Source organism: Cydia splendana, chromosome 24 (genome assembly GCF_910591565.1).
Source record: "Cydia splendana chromosome 24, ilCydSple1.2, whole genome shotgun sequence".
In the NCBI taxonomy this organism is placed as follows: domain Eukaryota; kingdom Metazoa; phylum Arthropoda; class Insecta; order Lepidoptera; family Tortricidae; genus Cydia; species Cydia splendana.
Window position 1 is genome coordinate 4,090,364 of NC_085983.1, and position 20,708 is coordinate 4,111,071.

Sequence of the window (20,708 nt, forward strand, 5' to 3'; positions counted from 1 at the left end):
TTTCTTGCATGGTGTAAAATAATTTATTTTAAATACAGTCAAATACCCTATTGCCAAACCCTCTTACAGTTAGTTTCGATTTAAGGATGACCCACGATATAGTTCGTTTTTTTAGCATTAGAAATAAGGTAAACAATCTTGATGTGTCTTTTAATTGAAAAACACATTTTAAAAATAAGTTACGGCAAATACGTAACAATTATGAATCTAATACGATCATTTACATTCTTCTGCTTTCATAAGTAATAGTTACTGATTTTTAAAGTCGCCACCTAGCGGCCATATCTGTCCATTCGTAACAGACGCGTTTTGTTAGAGAGTGAGTCTTCTGTACTATTATTAAATTTATTCTGTGACCTGATGATTTCTATAAAAAACGAAGCATCGGAAGCTCCGGCCCGGCCCCGGCCCGGTCTAGCCCGAGAATAAGTAATATTTCATCGTTTCATGAATCATTAATTTATTTTATATAATTTCAATGATTGCGGACGGGAGTCTTGCCCGGTGCGGCGATTGTGCGGACCATGTCAGCTAGATGAGTCACCTGCAAAGGCAAAATAAAATAAGCAAAAAAAAAAAAAATGGCGAGTCAAAATGAGACTTGGCCTCCGACACAAGACAGCGCCACTTTTCTCGGTCCTGTGCGACCTCTCGCCAATTCGCTGCCCCAATATTACAGGGTTCTATGTTTCACTTTTATCGAACTGAAATTTGAACATTGTCATAGTGACATTAACTCGAATTTCAACTATCTTGAAAATGTAACATAGAACCCTGTAATATTGGGGCAGCGAATTGGCGAGAGGTCGCACAGGACCGAGAAAAGTGGCGCTGTCTTGTGTCGGAGGCCAAGTCTCATTTTGGGTCGCTGAGCCAACGGAGTAAGTAAGTAAAAAAACCGGATAAGTGTGAGTCGGACTCGCGCACGAAGGGTTCCGTATCATTACGCATATACGCATATAACGGCGAAAAAAATCACGTTTGTTGTATAGGAGCCCCACTTGAATATATATATTATTCTGTTCTTAGTATTCGTTGTTATAGCGGCAATAGAAATACATCATCTGTGAAAATTCCAACTGCCTAATAGCTATCACGGTTCATGAGATACAGTTGTCATACTGTTGACAGACAGACGGACAGTGGAGTCTTAAGGGGCCCACTGATTAACAGTCCGCCGGGCGGTATCGGCCTGTCAGTCGTTCGGAACTGTCAAAATTTTGTTCTAACTGACAGGCCGATACCGTCCGGCGGACTGTTAATCAGTGGGCCCCTTTAGGAACAGGGTTCCGTTTTTGCCCTTTGGGTACCTACGGAACCCTAAAAAGTACATACACTAGAAACAATCAATTCTTGTTAAGCCCGCTCCGCTCCACACTCGTGCGCGAATCACGGCGCGAAGCCGCGATTTCGAGGTTGGTCCCATAGTAAAAGCTCAGTATAATCCCGAAACCTTTTTTGTCTCTCACTACATCTCTCACCTCTATAGCCAGATTGGCAATCTGTTCGTAAGCGTTGACGTGCTCCACCGGTCTCCACACATCGTACATTCTCTTCAGGGTCTTCGATATGTCGATCATCACGTTCAGCTTATCTGACGCGTCGCCAAACACGTATCTGGCGACAAAACACTTATTAAGACCTGTCCAGATGGGGGACAATTTATCACCAATCTGATTAAATTGTCCGATTAAATCAGGCACTCAAACGCCAACGTTTCCTCACGATTTTTTCCTTCACCGAAAAGCGACTGGTAAATATCAAATGATATTTCGTACATAAGTTCCGAATAACTGATACGATCCGGGGTTTGAACCCGCGACCTCCGGATTGCAAGTCGCACGCTCTTACCGCTTAACTAAGTCATATAATAAAGTTTAATCCTCGGTATTACGAATCTTGAGCGTAGCGAAGGACTCGAGAGACCCGTGGTGCAAATAAGTTTGGTCTCGCGTAGCATATACATATACATCATCATCTCTACAGGGAGATCATAAATCTGTCGACCGGTCTGGCCTAGTGGGTAGTGACCCTGCCTGTGAAGCCGTTGGTCCTGGGTTCGAATCCCGGTAAGGGCATTTATTTGTGTGATGAGCACAGATAGGTATTTGTTCCTGAGTCATGGGTGTTTTCTGTCTATATGAGTATATATTTAATAAGTATGTATATCGTCGCCTAGCACCCAGAGTAAAAGCTTTGCTTAGTTTGGGGCTAGGTTGATCTGTGTAAGATGTCCCCTAATATTTATTGATTTATATTTATAAATAAAACGTGGTGATGGTAGTGTAGTGAGCTTACAAAGATATTAAATCATTGTTCAATTTTACGCAATGTGAAATGAGCAAAATGTTATTTTGCTCACTTGGCGCAACAAAGTGCGCTTGATCGCTAAGAAAAATACAAGTACCCTATATCAAAGGCCGTGGAGTTCTCGTAATCCGCCTTCACCAGCTCCGCCCTCTTGATCTTCAAGTCGCTATCCTTCACCGACTCGTACATGAGTCGGAACAGTTTCATTTTCATGACGTCATCATCATCGTCCTGGCTGACGCCGAAGAGGGACTCGTTAAACTGGCGGGTGCTCAGGAGCGTCATGGCGAGGGAGCGCGCTTTACGAATGTGCTTTGTGGGGGAACTGGAACGATGAGCAAACAAATAATTTAATACTGAAAATCGTAATTCAAGACCAAAAAAAGTAAAACAATGTTGCCACTTTTTACACTGTCTTGTATTTCTGTAAAAATAAGTAAGTAAAAGTACTTTTTAGTGTTCCGTACCCAAAGGGTAAAACGGAACCCGGTTACTAAGACTCCGTTGTCCGTCCGTCCGTCCGTCCGTCTGTCACCAGGCTATATCTCACGAACCATTGAAATTTTCACAGATGATGTATTTCTGTTGCCGCTATAACAACAAAGACTAAAAAGTACGGAACCCTCGGTGGGCGAGTCCGACTCGCACTTGTCCGGTTTTTTTAAATCGTAGGAGTAAAATTACCAATAAATAAATTATCTTAGCGTGTTTATTTATAAAAAGGAATTTACTATTTTACAAACAAATTATTGCAGTGGCAACATTGTGTTACTTTTTTTGGTCTTGAATTACGATTTTCAGTTTACAAATACAAATAATTTATTAATAAAAGTATAGTACAGTGGTTTAGCCGGAGAGTGGTGGTGTGACAGTGGTTGGGCAACAAAGGGATTGTAAAATTAATTGAAGGTCACCCCTGACTGCTGCCAGGCGCCCGGATTAATAAATAATCATAGTATGACACATTAACTAGAGAGATTTCGTTGCTCTATAAATTGCATACCTCTTAGACTAGTTGTTCTTAAATACTAAGAATTTATATAGAGACAAGTGGTTTACAAATGCCTGAACTAGGATTCCCTGTGTTTCAGGCAGCGAAGGACAATATCAATTAATTTTTAATTATTCAGTTAGGAACAATGAGCAAACAGTGAAATTGTGAATAGTGAGTGTCCGTTGCCGGGCGTCAGATCGTCAACATCTCCTGAGGATGCCTCGTAGAGAGGCGAAGAGTGTTGAATATTGTTCGAGAGCGCGGAGCGCTGAGAGCGTGGAGCTCTGAGAGCGCGGAGCGCTGAGAGCGGCTGCGGCCACAACAGCGGAACTAAACAAACGGCGCAAATATGCTGTCCTCGGCGAGGGCTACATATTTGCACCGTTCGGAGTCGAAACTCTGGGTCCGTGGGGGCCCAGTGCGAAGTATTTATATAAAGAAGTTTCCGAGCGCCTTATACATGCGTCTGGTGACCAGAGGGCTGGCAGCTACTTCGGCCAGAGACTAAGTCTGGCCATCCAACGAGGTAACGCTGCCAGCCTACTGGGCACCATAACTCATGACAGCGACCTAGGGAGCATTTTTTATTTATAAGTTTATTTATAAGTTCATTTATAAGTCTATTTATATGATTATTTTAAGTTTTATATTCCATGTAGTTTAGTTTTATTATTGTTTAGTTTGTATTTTTTGTCTCCATATTGTTCTTTTGGTGGTGGTTTGTTATATGTATTTGCGTATTTATTTTTGCGGTGGGAGGGTGGGATCTTTAATTGCATGTAAAAAATACGCAAGTAAGTATAAAGGGTTAGCACTGATTGACTAGCACGTTATCTTTTCGCGGATTAGCAAAGTAAATTTTTGGTTTTAATTTACAATGAGCAAAGTTGATGTTTGCACTCCGGGCTTATATTGAGACCTGGCCGCGTAGCCAAGATGCCAATCGCTTCCGCTCCGTAGCGATCGAAACGCAACTGTCACTGTCGCACTAATATGGAAGAGTGATAGAGAGACACAAAGCGATTCGATGGCGAAGGGCAAGCGATCGTCACCTTGGCTAGGCCGGCTGACCCCGTAGACAACATGCCAATCGCTAACGCTACGTAGCGAACGTAACACAACTGTCACTGTCACACTAATATGGAAGAGTGATAGAGAGACACAAAGCGATTCGATGGCGAAGAGCAAGCGATCGTCACCTTGGCTAGGCCGCCTGACCCCGTAGACAACATGCCAATCGCTAACGCTACGTAGCGAACGAAATGCGATATTTATAATTATAGGTGTTTGCTGCTGTCTTAGAAAAAATATTGCGTGCAACGGTACATTAATTAGATGTATAATTCTCGGGCCTATCTTTACAAAACACAACTTCGTTTCGTTTTGTAACTTCGGCCCTTGAATTTTAAGAACCCTTGTTATGTACCTTTTTCACATACTTAATACTATTTCAGGGGCGTACAGGTGTGCATTAACTATTTTCCTTCGTTATTTTCACGGAAACGTACGAACGTGTCTTGCTATTTCAGCCAGTCTCGGTACAAAAAGTACTGAGGTTGACTGAAGTAGCATGACAAATACGAACGTTTCCGAGAAAATACGATGGAAAAGATATGCACTACATCTGTAAGAAATCTCAAGGGTTAGTTTTATGGGTGTCGTAAGGAGCAGCAATAAGGTATTTGCATGACTACTAGTCAAATCTTTTTTCGAACTGTCAAAACGATTTTGCTACTGTGGAATTTATATAAAACACTAGCATGTGACGTCACAATCAAATTACCTACTCTTTATATTTTTATACGGGTTTAAAAATAGAAACTGTGTCTAAAAGTAACTGCTGTCTACGTTTCTCTATTAATCATCTGGTGCTTTATTTCATGCATGGTACAAAATAATTTATTTTAAACACAGTCAAATACCCTATTTTACCTCCAAGGTTTTACCTTACCTAAGGAGTTCATCGTTGATCTTTGCAAGGGTCCCACTCTTTTCTAGCCTCCTCGGTAACTCGGGAATAGACCTCGCCTTTCTTACACCGAGTAGTTGTCGAAGCGATGCTGTCAAACTGAAACAAATTAGCTTGTTAGAGCAGTGGGGAGATACTCCTGACTTCGGCCAAACTCGGCTCCGCTCGGCTCAGCATTGCTCCGAGCAATTGGTTGGCACCTCTTGACTTCCTTTTGCGAGCCCGACCACAGATAAGATAATCACTTGAATTTTGACAACCGAATTAAATAGCCGAAAGAGATAGTGCCATAAGTTAGAAAGGGACAGCATCAGTCGACCCTGAATCGCTGTCAAACTTTGGTTTTGTAGGAAGTCTCTTTTCTGTACGGTAGTACTGTTAGTTATTCTGTGGTTAGAGTTAGAACCCTTTGACGACCGGTCTGGCCTAGTGGGTAGTGACCCTGCCTGTGAAGCCGATGGTCCTAGGTTCGAATTCCGGTGTGCCCTTACCCTTTATGCCCTTATTTGTGTGATGAACACATATATTTGTTCCTGAGTCTACGGGCACACCGGAATTCGAACCTAGGACCATCGGCTTCGGCGGCGGCGCGAGCTCTGAGAGTGCGGAGCGCTGAGAGCGTGGAGCTCTGAGAGCGCGGAGCGCTGAGAGCGGCTACGCGGCAGGTTCACGTTGATTTCAAAATCACCAGTTATGAATCATACATTGTAATGTTTTCCTAAATTATATCACAACGGTTACACTCACTTGTAATTTTAGTCGCTATTGGCGACACATGTTTCGGGCCCGTGTTTGTGATATTTTGTAATATGTCTCACGAAAGTTTAATTTCGATGAATATATAGTTAATTTTTTGTGTAGGTATATTGTAAATACTTTTTGACGTTTTGGTATATAAAGTGTAAGCTTGTGTGTTGTGTGAATCAACAATAAATAACATATCAAAATTGTGACGTTTATACAATAAAAGTGCAATGCGAACTACCTGCAAGTCGACATTCTGTTGTCAACTGTCATGGCGTACAGGCGGGTCGCGGAGCACACCTGACTGACCAACTGAGTTTTATTTATCACCTTGTAATACAACAGAACCTAGACGTCACAATGGCGACGAGGATAAAGAACGTAAGAAAAAACAAAAAAATCGATGTAGTTGCTAAATAACCGACAAAAAGTTATCAGTTTGAAATTATTTTTTCAATAAAAGGGAGGGAGACGAATGACCCAAATAGCACAGGTATGATGGACCCATTGTGGACTTAATTTATACCTCTGAGCACATAAACATCTTTATAAGGTGCACTTCTGGTATTTAAACTATATTTTGATCGAGAAAAGAACTATTTTTACGCTAATATTATTACTATAGGGCACATTTCAACGTCTTATTCAGTTTAAATACTATTTAATGCTTTTACCTTTCCAAGAAACGGGTCGGTGAACAGAAATTAAGCCAAATACAGTAAAATAAGTTATTATAAAATAGAAATAAAACTTTTATAGCGACTGTGTATTTAAGGAAGCGTGTAAAACTATAATTAAGTTATAAATAAGTAAAGTTATAACGTATAATAAATAAACTGTCGCGCATATTGCTGTGTAGTGCTGAATATGTCTGTTCACCGGTAATTTACTACAGGTAACTAAGTATACCAACGTGGTGCTGTCTGCGTTAACGGTTGTTGAAACAATATCTGGGTGCGCTGTAGTTTATTATTAGCTCACAAATGTATCAAATTAACGACAAATGCTTAATAATAGTTCACATAATAGGGTTAACACTTTTAACCAGAAGTCATCTACCTAAATAAATAATAAGTGTACGCTATACAACATGGTGCTACTTAGCTTACGTGTGCTAGTTAGATATGCATTTAAATTATTTAACCAAATCAGCATAATATTATCTGGGTCTTGTTTCTATAATGCAAAAGGAAAAATAAGTAAACAAACTGATACTGTCGGTGAAATTTGTCGTAAAGCTTAAGCTTAATACGAGTATTCTCCAAAAATGGAATACTTTTATGGTTGTAAATGTTGTTGTGTTAATATTGCACTCACCCTCCTGGGGCCCAGCCATACAAGGAAAAAGTCTGAAATTTGCTATTGAAATTTGAATCTATAGTGTACGATTCAGGGTTGATTTTGTTTTGTTTAAAATGGAACGAACCAAAACAGATGCAACTCTGCTTCAATTAAACATTAGGTTGTGTCGCTAAGGAGCAAAATGTCATGGTTACGGCGACGGCGAACATTGAATCCTAAACGAAGCGAGGTATTAAAATGGAATACTGAGCGTAGTGAGGGATTCAAGTGTTAACGCCCAAAATGAAAATAATTTTGCTACCATGTGACCCATACTGCTTTTCACATCACATAATATATGTATAAGGAAATAAAAAATAAAAATAAGTTAGATTAAAGAACCTAAAGTCTGAAGAGTTTAAAGAGTTAAAGAGTGAAAAGAGTCTGAAAAGTCTAAAGAGTTAAAAGAGTAAAGAGTCTAAAGAGTCTAAAGAGTCTAAAGAGTCTAAAGAGTCTAAAGAGTCTAAAGAGTAAATAGTCTAAAGAGCCTAAAGAGACTAAATAGTCTAAATAGTCTAGAGTATAAAGAGTCTAAATAGTCTAAAGAGTCTAAAGAGTCTAAGGAGACTACAGAATCTAAGTTAGAGTCTAAAGATTGTAAGAGTTTAAATAGTCTAAAGAAGTCTAAAGGGTCTAAGAGTCTTGAGAGTCTGAAGAATCTAGAGTCGTACATGTGTGCAGTAAACAGATTTTGTTGAAAATAATTATAATAAAAAAAACCATTTTCCGAATAAATGTAAAAAATTCTTCCACCGAACTTAGAAAGTACCTACTACAGCTGGTAGGACCGTGGGCCTTGGGAAGGTATGGCTATGCTTAATAATTCTGCCGCGCCAGCAATGATTGCGCGGTGATCGATTACATTTGGAAACTCATGAAATGTTTACCTTGTCCTCCTTAAATAAGTTCTTTATTTAATTATTTAAACGAGTTTTCAAATGCAAGTACCGCGGTTATGGTGGTGGGGCGGGGTTGCTGATGCCGACTATGGTGTATTTAAAATAATTAACTAGACATTGACACAACCTTGCCTATAAATATGAAAACTAGAAAAGTCGAGTTTCATAGGCTGAAAAGACAATGGTATTAATGTATAGTTTATGCAAGATACGAGTTCCGTATAAATAAATACCTACAATTGGAGTGAAGACTCCGTGAGTGGAACCTAAGTCCGAATAAGGAAATACCATTGGAGTGAAAACTCCGCGAGTGCTGCATGGGATATCGGCCCATGTAGTGCAAATGATAAGTTCTTCAGAATTAAAAATAAATATAGCTCAGGAAAAATTCCATAAAATTTAAATTGTTAGTAATATGTGACTATAATTAACGTTAAGGAGTGAAACTCAGGTTATTGTCACAAAGACTCGTTGAACTTTAATGTATGTCTTGGGGTCCAATCCTATGTATATGTGTCTACCTGTTCTGTTTGTTACACGTTAGGTTACTTCGATAACTCCTTAAGTACAGAAACTCGGTAGTTAGAAGGTACTTACCTAACGCACATGTTCCGTGCTTACTTACGGATAGTATTACAATGATGTCTTAATTGTCCGCTTTAGAATGTGCCTGAGTGTCGTGTGCCTGCTATCTGCGAGCACTCTTCCAAGTACGCACGTTTCAGAAGCTAGCGTAATGGACATTTTTAAAGTTGCTGTCGACAAATTACAAGAATACTTTTCGCAAAAACAGAGTTTGTATGAACGATTCATGTTTCGACTGATGCAACAAGAATTGTACTTTGGAAATTTCTAATCTAATCTATTCCTTATGATTCTAAATGTGATTTCAATGCGAAAAATTGAGCCTCCGCCGATCTAAAGGAAAATATTGAATCTAGGGGTTTCAGTTACAATAAACAAGTGATTATGGGAACAAATTTGATAAAATGTTAGGAGGCAACTGAAAGAGTTTTTGGGCAAACATAACAAACAGGTAGACAGGATTGCGATAATGGCGCCGCCTTCCCCCTAAAAGATAAAATGTGCCGGCATGTGATAAATGTGCCTACAAAGGCCAATTCAAAATGCAAAGCTGCACTAGGACTAAATGAGTACCGATAAAAGTCGACGGGCCGACTAAATTAAAGTCCAAAAATAAATAAATTACCTAAAGCAAATCAACTAATTTTAGTGACAAAAGAACACAATAATTTTAAAAATAAATAAATTACCTAAAGCCAATCAACTAATTTTAGTGCCAAAAGAACACAATAGTAATTCTATAAATTTACAATCAGGTCAAAGGTCAATTTAAGGTAAATAAATAGACGCTGGGTCCGTCACAATGCCACACATTGTGTAGGTATCTAAAGTAAATGCTGAAAAAAATACAAAGTACCAATCAGTGACGATGCGTGAAACCTTGCACTCCCACTGCGCTACTTTATATATGACTTGTTCCTAATAGTGAAAACATACACATACGAACGTCAATATCGGACAGTTACCCAGATAGAGATGCGTTTTAATTAAGTGTAATAAAAAGGCACGTTAGTGGGAAATTTATACTGTGTACGTATAAAAACGTAAGGACCAGACGTGATCTTGATTGCACCAAATTGCAGTTTGCCTAGTTGAGGTTGAAACTAACAAAATCAAACAAACCTTGTAAATTGAGGTTGCAGATCGAGCCTCTATATTTGCAAGAGTACATATATATTATCAAAGAGTTATTTACTTAAGTCGTTGTTTAATTATCGTACAGGTACTAAGTACCAAGTATGAACTAAAACCCAAAATGGCCTAGGGTTTTATTAAAGCAACGGAATAATAATAAAGTAAATCTTCGAAAATGTACTCGGTGAAACCGTGTTCATGGTAATGAAATTCCATTGGTTCCTTGTAAAATATACATAATTAGAGTTAAACAATATATGCCACCATCAAAATGAACATACACAGGTGCTAGTTTTGCTCTATAATATATCTGTAAGTAATTGAAAGGGAAGCAAAATGTCTATAAAAAAAATATTAATGTGACTGTAACCATGGTCAAATTAAGGCTGTGTATATTGTAGTCAAGGGCTACTGTAGACTATAGTCAAGGCTAAAATCAACTTCCAATTGTAAGCAGGGATTAAAGTTGTTTTCATAACATAAATAATATCATTCATTGTATAAGTAACATTAAGTTGCTAGATTAACAGTACAGTCGATATACAATACTTGAATATAATTGAGGTCAATACTGTATTCAGCAAGTATTATAATTAAAAAACGGTAATAAAATAATGTATCCAATGCAATTTATAATAATAACGGTCAAATATGTAGGTACCTACATCATTTTACCCGAGTAATAGAAATCTATTTGTATAGATCATGGTTTGCGTAAATAACATACCAGTAAAACTAAATAGGTTGTGATATCTGATATGACTTTTTACCTTACTTAACATTGGACCATTTACGTATATTATAAATTGCATTATATCTATATATTATACTATATTACCTATCAAACAGCCAAGTAAAACTGAGGAAATCAGTTGTTGCCAATAAATAATGTACATGTACGAGATGTTATTGGAACGCGACCTGTATGTTACAATTTTATTGGAAATTCACGAAATAGGTATTAATTGTGTGAAACGTGTATATAGCTTGAACGCTAATGAAAATACCTAGAAAAGTGTAAGCATCCAAAGAAAATATGTATCAATTAAGGTTAAACTCGTAAGATATTTAAACCTCGAGTTATTATCAATTTGAATAAAAGAAAGCAGACTCAAAATTCAAAACTGAAAAAAGGAGAAGGAGAGAGACTGATATTGTAAAAGTAAAACCATAATTGTATTAAAACACTTTATTACGCTAAACAAGTACATAACAATAAGAGAATAGAATAAATGTGTACAAAGGCGAACTCATCCCTTTAAAGGATCTCTTCCAGCTGACCGCTAAGCAACTGAGAGAGATACTAGGAATAATGTAAATATTCCAAGGTTATATTGTTAAAAAATGTTTATTGTTGAACTGTTGAGAAATGAATATGTCCACACCTCGCCGAGTTTCTTCCGCCGGTTCTTCTCGGGTCTGAGGTTAACGCTGTTTTCCGAACCGGTGGTAGTATGTCGGAATTAGAATCTAAATTAACCTAGCTGTTATAAGATAAACAGATGTGAGATGACTGAACTATTGTTGCATGGCTAACGCATAAAATAAAATAAATAAATCATTATAAAAAGGAAGAGATGTGACGTTTATACAATAAAAGTGCAATGCGAACTACCTGCAAGTCGACATTCTGTTGTCAACTGTCATGGCGTACACGCGGGTCGCGGAGCACACCTGACTGACCAACTGAGTTTTATTTATCACCTTGTAATACAACAGAACCTAGACGTCACAAAAATCATTGCAATTTCAATCGGAACGAGGGTTTTAAATGTGAGCGGAAACGAATATCGACCGTCGATAAATCGAATATCGTTAGTTGTGGTGTCGACAGAGTAACATCCCTAAGTGCGGGTAGTTCGAAAAACTCGCGCGGCTAGAAGATGTTGATGTCAATTTTAGTCAGTCTTCTCCGAGACCACGGGGACAACGCCGTCCTCGAAACGACTGTACTACTGTACTAACTGTACAATTTAATAATTCATACTAATATTAGAAAGACGAAAGTGTATCTGTCTGTCTATCTGTTACCTCTTCACGCTTATGCCGCTGAACCAATTTAGTTGAAATTTGGCATAGAGATAGTTTGAGTCCCGGGACTCAAACTCTATCATGCCCCAGGGGCCCTCTCTAGATATAGATTTTTAGGTTTTTTTTTTTAGGTTTAGTTTTAGTTTTGTAGGTAGTTCTATATTTTTTTTAGGTATTAGTTTTAGTTTTGTAGGTAGTTTTAATTTTAGGTTACTTTTTATTCTAAGTTTGTTATTAATATTGTAAACAAATATTAATATCTTAATTTAATTTAATCTGACTAATATTGTTATTTTATTTAATCATAGGATAGTATTTATGTCAGAAATCATCCCCGAAGAGAGTGCAAAGGGGGGTGGAATTGAAAGAGTTAATGAATTGCCAAATAATTGAAGTAAGCAATGCGCGAATTGAATGATTGCTATTTAGCATTATCCAGGCGCTATACCTACTTTAGCTGCTGTCACTAATGCCACGCAGACGAAGTCGCGGGGAAAAGCTAGTAAATAATAAACAACATACTTGTTTAAGCTCTCAGGCTTGGCGACGCTGATGTAATCCAGGAACATGGGCTTGGTGGTCCAGCTCAGTTCGGACATGATCTTCTGAATATCTGGGTCCAATCCCAAACACTGGAACACAACACCTGACAAAACACATTATTATTATGAGCCGATGTTCATATCTTTAGGTATATACTTACATATAAATAAAAGAAAACAAACAATTTGTACATTTTCGGGTAGTTATAACATTTATTGGTTAACCAACCAAATACAAAACCGCTTGGATCTGTCACTGAACGACCTGACTTTAACCTATATTATTTGATCAAGTAATGTTTTCATCTACCCTCAACTGGCTTAAGGAGCCATTTGAGGGTACATTTTGTTTACTCTTATTTAAATACCTAAAGATACAGAGTATAATTACGAACGGGTCTACCGCGATATGATTTCATTGTTTTTAGCTTAAATTCCGGCCCGATGCCTTGGATTTTTTGGGTAGACCCATGGTATAATAATATACTCCGCCTGGTACTCCATTCCCGTCTTTTCTAGGTCACCTAACTGACACGGGCCTACGTCATCATGCGACAGCGCTATATGATAATATGCGATAGCGCTATATATAGCGGCCATGTTGTTGTGACGTAGGCACGTGTCACTCTGGGAATGGAAGACCATGTTTTATTAGACTATGGGTAGACCCCTTCGTGTAATCATCACTACACCGTAATAAAACGTCCCCCGCCGCGTCTGTCTGTTTGTGTGTTTGTATGTTTGCGATAACTGAACAGTTTTTTAGGGTTCCGTACCCAAAGGGTAAAAACGGGACCCTATTACTAAGACTCCGCTGTCCGTCCGTCCGTCCGTCTGTCACCAGACTGTATCTCATGAACTGTGATAGCTAGGCAGTTGAAATTTTCACAGATGATGTATTTCTGTTGCCGCTATAACAACAAATACTAAAAAGTACGGAACCCTCGGTGGGCGAGTCCGACTCGCACTTGTCCGGTTTTTTCATGCGGTTTTCACCTATCAATAGAATTGATTCTTGAGGAAAGTGTAGGTGTAAAATTTGTTAACCCATGCGAAGCCAAAGCGGGTCGCTATACTCTGTATCTTTAGGTATTTAACAAAGAGTAAACAAAATCTACCCTCAAATGGCTTCTTAAGCCAGTTGAGGGTAGGTGAAAACAAATAATGTAGGTGTAATGGTCGCGCTATCACGGAAACACCTTTTAGATGAAGCACAATTTTATTTACAGAGAAAATTTACACGAATAGGTCTTGGTAAGACGAGGATGTTTGGTAGACTACTATAGCAACGTAAAATTCCAAGTGTTCTACAGTGACAAGGTTCTAAAACTGTTTCGTATGCATGGAACAAGGATTCAGTACTTTATATTAAATAAAAGATTATTTACGATAATCAATAATTGTATTCAATGACGCCATGTTCGCGAGTGCCCTCTTGCCACAGATAATCCTATTTATGACACATATGTCACATCCCCGCCTTATGCTAATTGATACTATACTAATTACAAAAGCTCTCGAGCCACTAGAAGTTATTTTAACTTAAATCAAATTCGCCCAAGTAGGCAGGTTTCCTCACCAACCTTCCCTTCCTTGTAACTACTGGCAAATCTAATGGCTCTGGGTTAGGTGCAGGTACATTTGGCACCGGTTGAAGAGGAACATGTGCACGAGACTCCGGTGCAGGCGGCACCATTGCATCTTGTCTTCCCTGACTACCCCTCTCATGCAGTGCCTGGCTTACATCTGATGAGTCCAGCATATTATACTGATTTGTAACAATAAACTTATTTATAACAATAAACATTTAGGCATAGTAATGCCTAATATGCCTAATATGTTTTTCATTGCGCCTAACTAAATTGCCCCTATCATTTTTAACAATGAATGATCTAGGTCCACTGGCTTTATCCACTATTTTACCAGAATACCAACACTTACTTCTATTAACATCTTGAACAATTACATCTTCCCCTCTTTGAAATGGTTTCTTAGCTTTTGAAGTTTTATTATAATTGTCCCTAGATTTTTCATTATTAATTAACATTTGATCTTTGACATTTACACATAACTTAGGTTTTAACACTTCTTTGGAACAGGGCAAATTTGTTCTTAATAATCTGCTCATTAACAACTCTGATGGGCTGTAATCCAAATTTGCTACTGGAGTGGTTCTATAATGTAACAGTGCTAAATCAAAATTAGAACCACTTTCATTACACTTTTTCATCAGATTTTTAACAATCCCCACAGCTTTCTCTGCTAGCCCATTTGATTGCGCATAATGTGGACTGGACTTGACTAATTCTATGCCATGCTTCTTTGCAAATTGTATGAATTCAAAACTACCAAATGGCATATTGTCACTGACTATTTGCCTAGGGATTCCTAGAGTACTAAATATCTTAATTAACTCATCTATAATATTAGTGGTTGATTTGTTTTTCAGTTTTGCAACCTCAATCCATTTTGAAAAGTAATCTACAACCACTAAAAAATCTTTACCCGCATAGTACCCAATGTCCATACCTACTTTACTAAAAGGAAGATCAGGAATCTCATGTGATATAATTGGCTGTTTGCAGTTTGACATCCTGTACTTTTCACATACTTTACATGCTAACACATAATCCTCTATATCTCTTGACATTCCTGGCCAGTACAGTACTTTCCTAGCTCTCTTTTTACACTTTACTACACCTGCATGCCCTGAGTGTATTATATCTAACATTTCCTTCCTTAATGCTTTAGGAACAAGGACCATATTTCCAAAGTATACAATATTATCTGTAACCATCAACTCATGTCTTAATTTGTACAACTTTTTTAATTCTACACCATAAATATTTCTATCATTTTTTGGCCATTCTGAACTATACCACATCTTTATTTGTTGCAAGTTACCATCTTTATTTGTTTCATTTTGCAATTCTTTTAATTTACTTTCTGATATTTGCAAGTCTTTGTCTAGTCCATACACTTTTTCTGTTTCTACACTATGCACTAACTCTTTAAGTGTTGGCTCTATTTGCCCATTTGTTGAATTATAATGCCTAGACAAATAGTCAGCAACATACATTTGAGAACCTGGTATGTACTTAATGTCAAATTCATATTTTAAAAGTTTAAGAACCATTCTTTGCAGTCTGGCTGAAATTTTATTGATGTCTTTATTCATTATCGCCACTAAAGGCTTATGGTCTGTTTCAACAACTATTTTGCGTCCGTAGACAAATTGGTGATATTTTTCCATTGCAAGACAAACTGCAAAGAGTTCTTTTTCGATGGGAGCCCATCTTTGTTGACATTCTGTATAACATCTAGAATAAAAAGATATTGGTTTACCATTTTGAAGAAGACAAGCTCCCATGCCACTTTTTGAGCTGTCAGTTTGTAGAGTCACCAAACCGTCTCTCTTTAAAATATCTAAGGTTGGGGCTTTACTAATTTTCATTTTTATTTCTTCAAAAGCTTGACTTTGTGCTGTACCCCAATCCCACAATACATCTTTTTTTAATAGATCCCTAAGTTTTTCAGTTGTTTTGGAGTATTGTGGTATAAACTTACTTAAATAATTGCACATACCTAAAAACTTTTGTAGTTCTTTAACATTTTTTGGTTCATTCAAGTCCACAATAGCCTTTACATGTTCAGGATCAGGTTTAATTCCTGATTTTGACACTAACAACCCTACATATTTAACAAAATCACTTCTATACTGAACTTTGTTTGGATTAAATTTTACATTGAACTTCCTTGCTCTATCTATTACTTCACTTAAAATTTTATCATGGTCTGCTAAACTGTCCCCCGCAACAATTATGTCATCATAATACACATTTACCCCCTGTATATCACTAAATATGGCTGTATTTATTCTTTGCATTACCTCGGGAGCTGAAGAAATGCCGAATGGCATTCTCTTGAAAAAATACCTTCCGAAGGGAGTACCGAAGGTGCAGAGTTTTTGTTCATCCTCCAAACTCACTTGAAAAAACCCATCCTTCATGTCTAGTACTGTGAAGACACTTTTACCTGCAAGTGAATTATATATTTCTTCAGGTGAAGGAATTTGATAATTTTCTCGAAGAATGGCTTTATTCAACTCTTTGGGGTCTAAGCATAACCTAAGTGACTTATCTGGTTTTTCTACAATGACAAGATTGTTGCACCATGCGGTAGGTCCTTCTACTTTTTCAATTATTCCTCTACTTTCATAATTATTTAAAGTTTCTTTAAGTCTTTCCTTTATAGTCTGTGGAACTCTTCTAATAGGCTTAACTACTGGCTCTGAATTCTCTTTCAGCTTTATTGAATATATACCTATATTGCCTAACCCATTAAACACATCATCATTTAATTTTACAAATTTATTCTTTTCTTCTGAGACTACAGCATCTACTCTTTTTATTAAATTGAATTGGACACAATCAGGCAAGCCTAAGATTGGTTTAACAGGCATATCCACAACAGTAAATCTTACATTGCCCTTTTTTCCCCTAACAGTACAGGTTAAATTAACACATCCCACAGTTTTCATTTTTTCTTCATTATAAACAACTAACACTGTGGGTTCCCCGAGTTTACATTTGTCTAATTTTAAGCTTTCAAACAGTTCCAGTGATAAAGTACTACAGTCAGCACCAGAATCCAGTTTAAATTTTATATCTACTCCTTCAACATTTATTACTTCATACCATTGTAACCTATCTGAGCTACTTACAGAGTCTACTACAAAGTCTTCCGAACTGCAGTCGCTGTCATTTGTAGATTCCCTGATGCCATCAACTTTGTTTTTTGTGGATCTTTGTTTTTGCTGCGGTTTCTCTTCTTTCTTCTTAAATCTACACATTTCTGCATAATGGTTATAAATGTTGCACACAGTACATCTTCTCCCATACGCAGGACATTTTCTTGGCTCATGTTTCTTACCACAATAACTGCAATTGTAATGAATCGGTTTCTTTACATCTTTTCTATAACGAGAACTTTCTCTTACCATATTTACTGACTGTACTTTTTCTTCCAGCTCTTTTACATTTTTCTTGCTGTATTCAGCAGCCTTGCATAATTCTAGTGCCGTATCCAAACTCAGTTCCTTCTCTCGTAACAATCTCTCCTTAATGCCCGTCTCACTCACACCTATCACTAACATATCTCTTACCATTCTATCTTCTTCTTTAAAGTTACATGTCTTGGCTGCATTCTTCAATCTTAAAACAAATCGTTCCACCGGTTCATCTGGCTCTTGTCGTAAATTATAAAATCTGTAGCTGTTCACGACGGTGTTAGTTTTGTTTTTAAAATGGTCATCAAACTTTTTAAGCAACTCAGCCCATTTTAATGTAGAAGTGTCACTCATACCATTGTAAATCTCTAAAATGTCTTCTCCCGCGCAGGTTAAGAAAATGGCTACCTTTTTTTCATCGGTCCCCTGTTCCAAATCCGTGGCCTGTATATATAAGTTAAACATCTGCTTGTATTTTTTCCAAGCCTCCGCATCTTCAATCTTGTATCCTTTAGGAGGCTGCAAGCCCAGGGTCATTACGGGCGTTTCCTCCATTTTGTTTGATCCACAAAGGTTTTATTTTCTTAACAAAGACTTCTATTTACCACTTAGGTTTTTTCTTCTTGATGTTATACTCTGTTTTCACCTGACACCATGTTTCGTATGCATGGAACAAGGATTCAGTACTTTATATTAAATAAAAGATTATTTACGATAATCAATAATTGTATTCAATGACGCCATGTTCGCGAGTGCCCTCTTGCCACAGATAATCCTATTTATGACACATATGTCACAAAAACCAAATATAAAATTATGAATACACTGTATAAAAACCTCTTTAGAAGAGCAGAATGGGTCGAAAACATTCTGTGTTAGCGTCTTTCTAGACATACACAAGAGTTAAGGGCTATAAAGGTTAATTTTCTTATTTAACCCTTATCCACGTGAAAAGGTCCTCCTTTTATTTAGAGAACTGTGATAAAATCATTACTTACATGCCCACAAGCTGTTAACTATTGCCCACAGAAGAGAAAAATGTACAGTTCGCGCGAACACGCTAGTTTTCTCTCCTGTGGGCAATAGTTAACACCTTGTGGGCATGTAAGTAATGATTTTATCACAGTTCTCTAAATAAAAGGAGGACCTTTTCACGTGGATAAGGGTTAAATAAGAAAATTAACCTTTATAGCCCTTAACTCTTGTGTATGTCTACAGGAAAGACGCGAACACAGAATGTTTTTGACCCGAATACCTCACAGTAGGTTAAAGTCAGGTCGTTCAGTGACAGAACCAGGTGGTTTTGTATTTGGTTGGTTAATCAATACATGTTATAACTACCCGAAAATATACAAATTAGTTTTTTACTTTTATTTAAGTGAACATTTTTTTTTACTGAAACAAAAATAACTTTGTTTATACAAAAGGTTAATGGTAAATTATATTTGTTTACTTTTAGTTACGTAAATATGTGTGCAAAACGCGAGTGTTATATGAGCCAATATTGTCCCACTGCTGGGCAAAGGCCTCCCTCCTATTCCTCCACGTCATACTAATCTCCTGAATGTACCAATACAGGGTGGAAATAGTAGTTTGTGTTACAAGGGATCAAAATGATATATTTCCGTCAAGGGCGTACATTGAATCCTGAGCGTAATGAGGAGAGAGTGATACCGTGTGAGTCGTGTGACACATACTGCTTTTCACATCAACTATGAGGAAAATAAAAAAATCTTAGAGTTGACACAATCTGATGCTTAAACAGATTATTTAAGCTAAAAAAATAATGTGCAAAAAAATGTAAAAATAGTGTGCTAGAACAGAAAAGTGTTACTTTGATCCCTCCTAGCAGGGAAGAAAAGTGCCACTTTGATCCCTCCTAGCAGGGAAGAAAAAGCCCTTTTCCGAATAGGTGATGTGAAAAAATAATGTGACCTGGAGGGGAGTGCCTTAAAACCTTAAGTTAGCTGAAGGAAACTTTCTTTTAATAAGTTAAGGAACAAAACTGCATTCAAAGATTTTTTTTTTCAATTATCTTGTCTAAATATATTCTTGAGTATTAAGGTAAGTACCCCTATTAACGAGCCCATTAAAATCGGCATTGATTACCGCGGTATGTACAAAAAGGCGTTTTATAAGAAAGCCTATTGACTTTTTTAAAATTGAAGTACACACAAATAAAGCCTTCTCTATTGACTGTCGAATAAGTATAGCACTATTAAAGAAACACAAAGTAAACAATTCGAAAACCGTAAACTAACTCATCGGGGGCGCAGGATTTGAATGCTCCATACTAACGCGCAACACCTCAAGTAAGCAAACGCGTATTTTATTTAGTGATTTTCATAGTAATGGTGAATATTATAGATAGACTAAGACTTTATATCAATTCTTAATTATGATATGTATGGTTCCCAAATCCTCAATTTGTAAATATTTGCTGGCCAATAGTAAAAAACAGGAAATTAAAAACCTCGGTGTTGGGTTCCATTTTTTGGTGTGGTTCCTAATTTCGAGGTATACCTCGGTAATAGCGGAAACGGTATTTTAAGTTCGAAGGGTTATATATTCTTATGTAAATACATATTTCCTTAACTCTTGATGTTATTGAAATATTTAACCGTCTATAAAGCTAAAGAGCTATTAACGTGGTATGAAATCTATTCAAGAACTCTTAATTTTAACTACAGTTTTAAGCACTTAACTGGAGGTTTTCCTAGAAACCATTATATGAGAATCTTGTTTAAATATTGATATAAAAACAAAAGCATGGCTGTCAAGTCTGTTTTATACAATGTTTCGTAATATTTAGTATCTTCCATTTTGATTGTGTTCAAAATATACGCGATCTTTATTTATTTTTATCAGTCGTAAATGAGTTTTACAATAATGTGAATTAAACCGTTTAGCGATGGTTACAAAAGACATCACTCGGTAATAAGATGTATGGGAACCCAATACCGACCCACCTACAACTTTGGTCGGAAATAAATAGGTTCATAATATAATTATTATAAAACCTATTGTATTATTTTAATTACAACATATAATACACCAACATACAATCGCAATCCAACGCGGCAACGCAGCGAGCGTGATGGGCACCTTTGCGTCGGGGGCAGCCCGGGACGGGATTCAGTAGGTTGTTTAT

At 37.2% G+C, this 20,708-nt stretch overlaps 2 protein-coding genes across 2 annotated transcripts in view; both read right to left on the reverse strand.

Moving 5' to 3' along the window:
• Window positions 1-442: 442 nt before the first annotated feature.
• LOC134802442 (uncharacterized) overlaps window positions 443-20,708 on the reverse strand; it is a 38,460-nt gene continuing 18,194 nt past the window's right edge. Inside the window, exons 2-6 of the mRNA XM_063775107.1 lie at window positions 12,530-12,653; window positions 5,256-5,372; window positions 2,408-2,635; window positions 1,482-1,617; window positions 443-544 (exon numbers count right to left, since the gene is read on the reverse strand). Of these exons, the coding sequence (XP_063631177.1) occupies window positions 476-544; window positions 1,482-1,617; window positions 2,408-2,635; window positions 5,256-5,372; window positions 12,530-12,653 (674 nt within the window). The 3' untranslated portion in view covers window positions 443-475. The remainder of the gene's footprint in view (window positions 545-1,481; window positions 1,618-2,407; window positions 2,636-5,255; window positions 5,373-12,529; window positions 12,654-20,708) is intronic.
• LOC134802285 (uncharacterized) lies at window positions 15,954-18,128 on the reverse strand. Its single transcript, XM_063774864.1, has 2 exons — window positions 17,273-18,128; window positions 15,954-16,584 (listed from the first exon to the last, which is right to left on the reverse strand). The coding sequence occupies exons 1-2, from the start codon at window positions 18,110-18,112 to the stop codon at window positions 16,561-16,563; spliced, it is 864 nt and encodes a 287-aa protein (XP_063630934.1). The 5' UTR covers window positions 18,113-18,128; the 3' UTR covers window positions 15,954-16,560.

Coding starts and splice junctions, on each gene's coding strand:
- LOC134802285 (XM_063774864.1), bottom strand. CDS start 18,112: ATGGAGGAAACGCCCGTAATGACCCTGGGCTTGCAGCCTCCTAAAGGA. Junction 16,585..17,272: donor AAGACTTTGTAGTAGACTCT/GTAAGTAGCTCA, acceptor ATTCACTTGCAG/GTAAAAGTGTCTTCACAGTA.